The 11,617-nt window shown below is 39.8% G+C and overlaps 1 protein-coding gene across 2 annotated transcripts in view; it reads right to left on the reverse strand.

Annotated features, from left to right (window-relative positions):
* rbm20 (RNA binding motif protein 20) overlaps positions 1-10,167 on the reverse strand; it is a 246,384-nt gene extending 236,217 nt beyond the window's left edge. For both annotated transcript variants that reach the window (XM_072557042.1, XM_072557041.1), the window contains exon 1: positions 9,666-10,167. In XM_072557042.1, coding sequence (XP_072413143.1) covers positions 9,666-9,784 — 119 coding nt within the window. In that variant the 5' untranslated portion in view covers positions 9,785-10,167. The remainder of the gene's footprint in view (positions 1-9,665) is intronic.
* Between the last annotated feature and the right edge of the window lie 1,450 nt (positions 10,168-11,617).

Genomic DNA, 11,617 nt, shown 5'->3' on the forward strand with positions numbered 1-11,617 from the left:
CCTATTAACATCACTAGGGACTGATTATCCATTGTTAAACAACATTGCTGTTTATGGGAGCTTGCTGTGTACAAATTGGCTGCTCCATTTCCTTAATGATAACAGGTGCTACATTTCAAAAACTCTTCAGTGACTTTAAAAAGCCTCAGGACATCCTCCGGTAACCTGAGGGCCTACAATTCTTTTCTGATTAATGTTTTAGATTAAACCATCTGGGTCTCTCCTATTGTAACACCATTCACCATCAGTTGTGCAATTAGAAAACATCACGGCAGTAACTAGAATCTCCAACTGTTCATACACAGTGGCTCCACAGTCATTTGATGACTGTATGGTTTGTGTAGATCGGTTAAAGGTTGACCCAAATGTTCAATCAAAATGATGTTACCAATTTAAATTATTTATTGACAAAGCCTAGAGAATTCAGGGCGATTAATCACACACGACAGAACAACTGCCCGTGATAAACAACTCTGAGAAACTGGCTTCATTCAGACATTTGGTTATTCATCCAGAAACTGGAGAGGGAGGTCAAGGAGGAAAATGGCAGCAGTCAAATCATATTCGCTGGCTCAGCCAAACACGGTGGGCAGACCAACCTTATGAAGGAACACATTCTCTACTTTATAAGGACACGGCGCTGTCCTCCCATCGTCAGATCAACCCATCGAAGAGGAGGGGTGGGGAGGGGGTGGGGGAGCGGGCGGTAGTGGTACAGGAGATTAATTCGATCTCGAAGACTCACTCCAAAGAGCACAGCTCGCGGGTTTGCAGACACAGCATTTCTTTTGCGTCCTGAGTAATTACCAGACACCATTGCTAAGACCTCACACAGATCCAGCAAGAAATGCTGACCCCACTAAACAAACTTTCTCTGTAATTTTAAACAACACCAGTAAAGTTCCTAAGGCAGACACCACCCTCAGGAAAGAGGAAAAAAAGTCTCTCAAGTTATTTTTTCCTCATCCAGAAATAATTAATTTGTAAAGCTAAGCAACATATGTGCATGTGATGCATATTTATTCAGAAATTACTAGGGAAAAAACACGATAAGCTCAAATTCGTCAGTAAGATGAGGAAGGATCAAGGACAAAGGGGGGTCCAGCAATTCACTGGGAAAGTGGGATAGTGTGTTTCTCTTTAACAATTTAATGACAAGCGTAACCACATATATATTTTATCGGGATGGTTTCAATCTTGTTCCCGTCTCTGGAGCAGGGAAAGCGTGATCCACTGCTCACACTCAAAATAAATTCCTCCCAACAACCGTGTGTACTCACCCTTCCACAAGAAATGTCACAGCATGGACTGACCTAGTGTGTACATACACCAATACATGACGACATACATACTGGACGACATGAGCATATATTCATTGATTTACAAGTGAGGACGTGTGGACGTCTTTGTTCCTAGTAGAAGATTAGTTTTGATTCAGTGTAATGTGCTAAACACAAAGCCAGAGCTGCTTTTCATTTGGTGTAACGATGTTTTTAAATTCTTGCACATCATTTTCTATCACAATAAGTTAACAGTTCTTTTAGATCATAAGAAGATAGAACCAGGAAGAGGCCATTAAGCTCCTCCAGCCTGCTCTGTCATTTAACACCATCATGGCTGATCTCATCTCGGCCTCAACTCCACTCTCCTGCCCACTCTCCATAGCTTTTCAACCCCGTTACTAATTAAAAGCCTGTCGATCTCCTCCTTAAATACATTCACTGTCCACCGCACTCTGGAGGACTGAATTCCACAGATTCACAGTCCTTTCAAAGAACTAATTTCTCCTCTTCTCTGTTATAAATCAGCTGTCCCTTAATCTAAATCTGTGACTTCTCATTTGAAGTTGTCCCACATGAGAAAATGTCCTTTCCAAGTCAGTTCTGACCATCCCCTTTAGCCACTTTGTACTGAGATAATTGCCGACTTTTGCAGGAATTCTGTGAATTCTTGTGAGCTAAGAGTACTGACCGACTCAATCAACAAGAAACAGCGTCTACATTTAATTTTCTACTTCAATCCTTCCCCCCTTGTGACCATGAGCTAAACTCAATTGCATTTACAACAGCAATCTTTCAAAGGTTTTTGCATTAAAATGGTCTTTTGCTTTATTACACCTTATGTTCATAAAATGTCTTTAATATTCTTGGCGAATTTGAGAACATTAGCTTTGAGAATCTCTGTTCTGCTTATCATCTAAATTAAAATTCCATTCTACTGTGAAAAAAATTTGCAAAAAGTAATTTCTGGAAAGAAATGGATTATGTTTCTACTCTCAGTGGAACATACAGACTTAAAATGTCTCATTTTAATTAATTACAACGATTGGGCCCTGGACTGAGTTCGTTGTCAATGTAAATTTAAGCTACTTAACTGAGACTGTGAACATTTTCAAATAACACATTTAGTAGAAGATATCTCATTACAATTAATTTGCTCATTTGGTAACTTGAATTCTACAGGATCTTTAAAAAGTATATTATCGCTTTTCCAGTTTACTGTGAAATCATATTTTTGACAGACAAAACAGAGGGTTTTGTTGGCAGGAGAATAATGGAGACTTCCAGACTGACAAGAGTTTGAAAATTCACAGTGAATTAGTTTCAGGCATCACGGTATTCTGTAATAACGCGCAGACCAACAAATCTTAGAAACGGTTTAATTCTGAAAAGACATACACAGCGGGTTATGTCGGGCACGTTGCACAAGATCCCTGACGATATGTCACCACGAAGAGTGTAAGGACAAGCAAGTCTTCTATTTTTGAAACATTTGCTCTCTGAGTGTGGTATTCGGGGTGCACCGCGGACAGCAAGGCAGAGAAATCTAAAAACTTGCTGACTGATAACTTTTGGGCAGCAATAAATCTGGTGTTGAGGACACAGCATATTAAATGTGAAGGCTCAGTTCAACAGTGATTTGATCTGCAAACTGTGCAGTTTCTTCAACAACATTGCGACAGCAAACCCCAGGTTTACAGATCAATGTGGCAAGGTTTGCTTCACCAGAAAAGCAAATTTCAAAGCCATTTATAAACCTACCAACTTGTGTTTCACTGATACACATTCATTACAAATCTAGTCTCATTCCCTAACTCAGTGCTCACTCACTCTACAACAAATACCAACTATGCCATCTCCAAAACCTTCAAAAACTCTGAAAGATCATTTGAATTAGCAGTGTGTACGGTACTCACAGAATTAAAATCTAAAACGATTAAGGCCACATGATAATGATTTGGTTATTTATAGGTTCTCTTTTCAGCACAATGAGAATAGAATTTAGTCCATATTGTTTTTCATATACTGGGGGGTGTGCTTGAACTCTCAGAGTCACAAACACATATCCCGACATCTCCACTCACCCATACAAAAGCTTACATTTTACATGCAACAATGTGAATACTGTTTCTTTAAACATTCAAGCATGAAGGTATACATTTATAAATACATCTGCATGCACATATACTCTGATATATATATATACACATGATATACACACACAGGTTTGCGTTCACATTAACACAGATGCATGGCATGTGCCTGCGTTTTTGTACAGGCACATTTTGAATATAAATAAACAACAAGATTTACAGGGGCCGAATCTTCCATTGTTTTTTTCTGGAGTGCAGTGTAAATAAAGAGTGAGACTTGGCACTCACTCACTCCTCACTCACTGACCCACTCACTCACTCACTAATCTATATTCACTCACTCATTAATCTAAGTTATGGTTGACAATAATATCAGCAATTTCTTCTGGAACAAGTTTCAAACATCTAACATGACTTTTAGCAAAGATTAACAGAAGATTTCTGATTTTATACAAGAGACCTTGTCATTTTTTCTTATCATTGACAAAGCATGTGTAATTATAATCCTGTTGAAGTGTATTCATGGTCTCTAATCTACGTGTGCACATGTTCTCATTCTGACCTTTCTCTTTTCATGAGATCTGGAATGCAATATCAGTTTTGCTAGGAAAGAGAATAGCTCACATCGTAATTCGCTGTGCGGTTCCCATGTGTGTGATCAAGAATAAATACCCATTGCGCATTTATCAAAAGTGTAGCAACATTTCAAGACAGATTCAAGCAGTTTTAACACAGCCTGGAATTAGATTTGGAATAAATACTGTATCTAAAGAACCCATAAACCTGTAATATATGAAACATTTTGTTAAGAAAAGTAACCTACACTGAAGAGCTGAATACATTTTTATAAAAGCATATTTCTTTTGACTTCCTTGACTTTTTGTTACTCTGATACATTGAAGGAAGTGAATGGTGAACATGATGAAGGGCTTTTGCCCGAAATGTCGATTTCGAAGCTACTTGGATGCTGCCTGAACTGCTGTGCTCTTCCAGCACCACTAATCCAGAATCTGGTTTCCAGCATCTGCAGTCATTGTTTTTACCAGTATGAATTCGTCTGGATATAAATGTTAATCATTGACGTTTCAGTTAAAATCAAAGTTGATACATAGAAATAAACTTTTTGAGGATTTTCTGGACACACAATTTATAAAAATGTTCATCACGTAAGTTTGTGGATAAATCAGTCATTAACATATGTTAATGATTACTCGACTACTGGATAAGTGACATTCTCAGTGAGTCTTATTGATATCATGTCAGTATTAATGCCTTGGCTTTAAATCCTAATGGAAAATGGGAAGAGGGGAGCCCTAGTCCAGTTTTGATGTATGACGTTATTAAAACAATCCTGCAACTTTAAAAAGAGGAAAGAACCTTTCAGGCATTTTTTATTCTGTGCCTTTGGGTTGGTAATTCCCAGCAGTGCAAGATGGTAACAGCTCAAATTAACAGTATGTTAATGACCAGCCAAATCAGAAACTCTTCATCACCTTGAGTCCCAACAAGTTGGCGGCTGCAATCATTAAAAATTTAATATTTACCTCAATCAAATTTTCATCTGCTAATTCTTCACACCCAGTTTGACTGAGATGGCTGCTGCACCAAATGTCCAAATTACTGCAACAAAGGCTTTTCCAGATATCATTCCGGGAGGTACAGAAATATACTCCATGGCACAGCCTAACACTTTGTAGCATTGTTCATCTCACTTCCCAATTTGGCAATGCGATGGCCTGTATATATTGTCACAAAGGCATTATTTGAAATGTGAAGATTAAAGAATGTACAGAAACACATGGAATAATGTGATGTGATGGAAACTAGAATTCTTGATGTTGAATGGACTGAGGTTCGAAGGCTTGAGTTTCCTCCCTGTCAATGTTATAAAAACATGACCCACTGCAGACAGACACACATTCAACTGTAAATAAAGGCCAATGGGCAATATTAGCCAATTAAAGGAGAATAATCTCTGGGGTTGTAGGTTTTGCAGTGCAGTGTTAACTCTTTCCTAAATGTTATTGATTATACTGGAGCATTAATCCACATGACAGCAATGAGCAGACCTAATGAAGCTCCTGCATGTTATTTGTTAGAATTATCATCACGAGAATAGACATTACAATCAACTACATATTTCTGATATTCTTTCAATATTTTGGGCTTGGGATTAGATGAATAGCATTTACCAGTTTGACAGCTCAAAGGAAAGACACAGAATTCATCAACAAAATAAACACTAATTTCACAAAATGGTGGTTTATATGTAGGACCTTAGCCAAGATTCACAAAAAGATCTATCGCGGCAAATGACTCTGACATTTTGAATATATACTTTCAGCGGATTTGTCTTTTCAGATTCATTTTGGGTACGTTCCAAACTGGTGCAGCCTTCTCAAAAGTAACAAAACATATTGAAATCTAAATGAAGTTGGCTTCATTTGGAATTGCAGGAGATGCATAATGCACAATTTACAGCCTTCATTTGATTTTTTTTTAATGATTTGCCAGTAACTGTATCTTTACCTGTAAGTTGCCACAGTTTAAACTTTGTTACACATTGACATGGGGAGAGGGAGGTGGGCATTTCACATCCACACACTAATTCACTCTAATGATCATTTCTTCACATTCCCAGTTACCAGAAGTTGAGTCTAAAGTGAGGTGATTTACCTTGTGTTCCAATGGTACGTCCACTTCCTGAATCAGGTTATTCAGTAAACACAGACAAAGCACAGGGCATTGTTTCATTGTGACACAGGGCAGTTGTAGCTACAACAGAACTTGTGCTGACAGACACATGCCAGAGCTCATTTCCATCAACTGGAAAATGTTTACGTTAAGTCCACCCATTTTTGAAATGGCTTGTCCTTCTTTCCTGGCCATATATATGTCTTTATTAATGACAGTGACCTACAGGTGTGTAAACACAGGCAGATGTGGGACTTGCACAAATTGTTGTTTTTGCTGATGAACGCACAAATCTGTTCCTTTGCTGCATATTTCATGTCAACAAACCTGCAGCTATTGGCAACACCAACTCAATGGATGAGTCTCACTCTTTCCGGGAATTTCTGTGCGAAAAAATGCTTCATTTGGGGACAGAAACTGTCTCATTTCCACATACAATGAGAACTCGCTCACAACCCTCTCAGACAGAAAGATCTCGCAGTACTTTGCAGACAAGTGATAAGAAAAACACAAATGAAGATTTAGCCTTGAAAAGAATTTTGAGAGACTCTACCAATGTTCCTTTTGAAGGAATTTGTAAAGTATGTCTTTTCTAAACTAACACCATAACCAGCTTCCAAACTCACTGCGACTAAACTTTGAAGGTAGCTAACGACATTAACAACACAGCCGATAGCTCTCTGTCTTTCCTTGTTTTGCCAACAGATTTTATTCCAGCAACAAAACCTGACTGGTTTATACAGCCCTGGGTCCTCATTACTGACACAAATAAATTGCAGCTTGTGTAAGTACATTGTATTGTTACATAAACATGTATCAAAATAAGAAAGAAATACCTAAACAGCTTTGAAGTAACTGTATGTATCAGGAGGACTAAACTATTCCACACAGTTTCAGAAGACAGCCCTGTTACAAAATGTGTTGCTTACAAATCAAACTTTGATAAGTTCAAAACCTCAAACCTGATTTTTAATCCCAAATTCTTATACATCTGCTCAACCATATTAGTTTGATTTGAAATCTTGAAATTACTTTTTAAGATTCATAATATTAAGTTAAATTTGTTAAATTATACATAAATGCAAGTCTTTTTTTCTTTAAAAAAATACATTGTAACCATATATATTCAGTTTTGATCATCATTTGTCAGATACATGATCACACCTAAATTAAACTTATCAATTAAATATTGAAATGTAGTCACATAAATTAAATTGAATTGCTTCTTGAACTTGGCTGATTCTTTCTTTTTTATTTTTATGCAGTGCTGCACTTTGTTTTACATCAAAACCTCATTATAGTTCATGAACAAGCTTACTAGTTTAAAATGACTGAATAGCTGAAGTTCCTTTTCCATTGAATTTGTATCACATCCAACAATTCATGTCTGATTTTTATTTTATAAGGAGCCACACACCGGCAGCCTTGACAGCGGGCCGCATTTTAAAGTTTAACGAGCAAGGGGAGCTCTGTGATCAGCAGCAGTTTAAATAAAGCTTTTGCTTTGGGATCATCCATCCAGAATCTCAACTTCCCCTGAATTTGTAATTCCCTTATTCCTTCTGCAGGCCTTGGGTCTATCCACAAGTGCCTGTCGATACCTCTGTGTCATTGATTGCATGAAGTTAAGTCTCAGTCCTGTCCTTTCCCTCTGCTCACTGTGTGGCTGGGAATGATTTCACTGAACTCCCTGCCTGTCAGAGATCACAAACTAAAGGTCCAGGTAAGGACAGGAACAACTCTGCACTACTCCTGCTTGCAATACAAGTGCATTAGTACTCATGGTCAGAACTCCTCGTTTCTCATTTTCTGGATCCACATAATCAAAGCTGACCAATCAACAAGGAGCATTGACATTTACCCTTAGACCCAGGAGTAACAAATGGATAGCAAAACTAAAAACATCATCAGATTATTATTCCACTTTTCAGGAGCTGATTTGATCTACCATGTGGTTTATCTAGCATCTTTCACACTGACATCATATCCCACAGTGCTGCTGAGCCAAAACAAAACTTGGAAAGTGCAATTGCTATTTTTCTTGTTTATTCCTTTTTTTCAAAAGTCCCTTTTTTGGGTTTAGAGTCATGTGTGCATGTGTGTGTGTATGTATGTGTCTGTGTCTGTGTGTGTATGTGTCTGTGTGCATGTGTGTGTGTATGTGTCTGTGTCTGTGTGCGTATATGTGTCTGTGTGTGTGTGTCTGTGTGTGTGTCTGTGTGTATATGTGTCTGTGTATATGTGTCTGTGTGTCTGTGTGTGTGTGTGTATGTGTCTGTGTGTATATATATGTGTCTGTATGTGTATTTTTGTGTCTGTGTGCGTGTGTGTGTGTGTATATGTGTCTGTTGTCTGTGTGTGTGTGTGCGTGTGTGTATATATGTGTCTGTGTGTGTGTATCTATGTCTGTGTGTGTGTGTGTGTGTCTGCGGATGTGGTTGTTCATTATTCAAAGAGATTGATTAAAACTTTCTGAGTTATTTTAATATGATTATTGCTGAATGACTTCAGTTATTTACAAGCAGCTGACAATATAATTCTGTCATCTCGTGTTAATTATCCAGGAATTATCTTTCGCTTTTCTCTAAAATATGAGTTAATTTGGAAAGAGTTTCTGTCTTATGAATTTTAACATGGTCACTTACATAGAAGACATTTAAGAATGGATATTGCAGTGGCACGTCACTATATGCAGTGGACTGGCAGAACTATTTTTAAATGTTGTAATTTATAACTGAGTTGATACAAGAAATTATAATAACTAAGGAGAAGCAAGAAGGATGTTTTCTAATTGAAAGAATTGGTTTCTTCCTGTGGAGCTGAGTGTGGGTGAGCGCACAGTAATTGATAAGTTTCCCAAAAGGCAAATCCGTAACAAAGGTGCAATATCAAATTCTAAGTGTCAGAGTTTCAGTTTTTCGATGCTTTTTATTTTCCATATTCTAAATGTAACACAAACTACTTGATTTAACACAAACTCTGCAACAATTTCTGTCTCTGCATCCTTTTGCTGTCAGTGTGGAACATTGTAAAAATGCCCTGACAGGAGATTTCACTGGGCTCTGCCTGAATTTATATATCACCTAAAACCCTCAGCTGCAAAATGGGTTCAACTTGTAAAGATTGGCAGCATTTCTGGAATATCCATCAGGGTTTCCAAATGGGCACTGACCTCACCTCTCTCTGCTCCCGGCGTTCACTGGCACAGGCACTCGGAGGGAATTTCTATTCTATCTCTGCGACACCCTCCCCCACACACACCCTCAACTACACACACCCCTCCCCCTCACACACCCTCAATTACACACACACCCTCCCCCACACTCCCTCCCTCACACACCCCTCCCTCACACACACCCTCCCCCACACACACCCCTCTCCCTCTCACACACCCCTCCCCCACACACGCATCATCCCCACTGCCCCCACCACCCATCCCATGTACATTATTTGTGGAACCGGGTGCCATCAAACTGACAGCGTTCCACAGTTGCACACTCCTTGTCTTCTCAGCTTTTAGGGAGTAAAGCTCTGGATATTTTGTGCACTTCTCACATTATGAAAAGACATTATTTTGTACGGTTTTTGTTCAGGTTACCTTGTTACGATCTGGGCCTCTCCTCCTGCTGGGCCAGAGCCTGGTGTGTGGGTAGCCATGTCACCTGCTCCCTTCTCAGCGGGTTTCTTGGTGCCAAAGTCCCTGCTGTGCTTCTTCATGGTAACAACCAGCTGCTGTCTAGCCCCCAGTCTTCAGAGCAAGCAGCGTCTACTCCCACCAGCAGCACTGAGTGACTCCTGCCCTCGAACCTATCACTTTAAAGGAGTCAGTGTACACGGCTGACGCACTCAAAGCTGGTGTAACCAAGTCCTGCTCCCAAATCCTCCGACTCGCCAACAAACTTTTCCGCCAACCTTATTCACTCACTTGACGAGTGTCTCCAAAGAAACAGGCGGGAAACCGGGTGCGTTAAGAGGAGGCGTGCAACGAACCAGTTCAAAGGGATTGAATCCAATGGGTCACTGCGATCATGCTGCTAGGCCAAGCTGTCTCTGTGTCAGTGCAATTGACAGAGACCAGACTGAGGACATGTACGTACAGAGTACAGCCGATGCGTCTGGAATGATATCAGTCACCCAGTAGGTGCAGGATCAGCCTGGGAGCAGCTGCTGTTCCTGATTCCTCACACAGCAGCGAGATCAGATTCCAAAGTTGCCAGTGTCAAGCTCTCCTGACCAATACACTCCCAGCCTCCCAGGAATTCTCTGCACTGGAATTCAACGTCATAAATCACATAATCAAATAGGAGGAAAATTATCGATTAAAAATAAGCCAGCCTTTACGAGATTTCAATTCAAAGTCACATGTTTGCTGCTAAATATGGGAAAGCAGTTAATATAGTGACAGCAAATGTATGATTGGCAAGTCGTGTTTACTGAATCTGATTATTGATTAGTTTATAAACACAGCTGAATCTTTCATCCTTCATTACATCCAGTAGTAATGTAGTCTGGCTCTATTTCTGAATGGTTCCTAGCCAATTTCCACTTCAATTATTCTGAGTAATACTGCCAGATGTGAAACTCTGTGTGTGTAAATGAACGTGTTCAAAACATTCATTCGAGAAAAAAGCTAATACTGTCTTCTGTTTTAGCTCCGTTTGAGCAGGACAGTCTGCTAAAACTTTAAAATGTAAATTGAAATGGTCTCAGAGTGGGCAGCTGTGATAGGACAATGAGAGGAGTGGGGCAGTTGGTGGGGGGGGGGGATGCTGACTGGGTGTGTGAGATTTCCCAGGATCCCCACTCAGAGATGTCATGGACCATTGACCTAATGTCACACAAAAATCATCAGGAAAAGCATCATCTTCTTGGGCCATAAAGTGGACGATGTTTGCCTGCTCAGGAGCATCAGATTGGGAGGAGAGTGAATTCAGTGTTCCGTGTGGGCTCATTAACACAGACAGTACGCTCTGTTTCTCTCCCCTTATCCCTCATGATGAGCAAGGCACATTGCTGACATTGTTTCAGTAATCGCCGAGACATTATTGTACATTCCAGGCACACAGACACCGACTAGAAAGGAAGCCATTGTTTTTTGCAGCTCCCCTCATTTCTCTCCAGGGAAGGGGGCAGTCAATGGGGAGGAGCAGGGAAGCAGGATTAGAGAGGGTACCTGAACCCATTGCCAAGATGAGGCACATACCAGTTGTTCTGATGGGATGATTTGGAGGAGTTGGCATTGGACTGGGCTGGACGAAGTTAAAAATCACACAACACCAGGTTATTGTCCAACAGGTTTACTTGGAAGCACTAGCTTTCGGAGCGCTGCTCCTTCTTCAGGTGGTTGTTCAGGAATGTCATCAGGAGCAGCACTCTGAAAGCCAGTGCTTCCAAATTAACCTGTTGGACCATAACCTGGTGTTGTGTGATTTTTAATTTTCTAATGGGAAGCTCCCTGTATTCAAACCAGAATCCTATACCATTACTGCAGGACCCTGTTTGCAATTTTGAAGCTAATTGACAGACTTTGCTGTGTACAGAATTATTAAC

Source organism: Chiloscyllium punctatum, chromosome 38, assembly GCF_047496795.1.
Source record: "Chiloscyllium punctatum isolate Juve2018m chromosome 38, sChiPun1.3, whole genome shotgun sequence".
In the NCBI taxonomy this organism is placed as follows: Eukaryota; Metazoa; Chordata; class Chondrichthyes; order Orectolobiformes; family Hemiscylliidae; genus Chiloscyllium; species Chiloscyllium punctatum.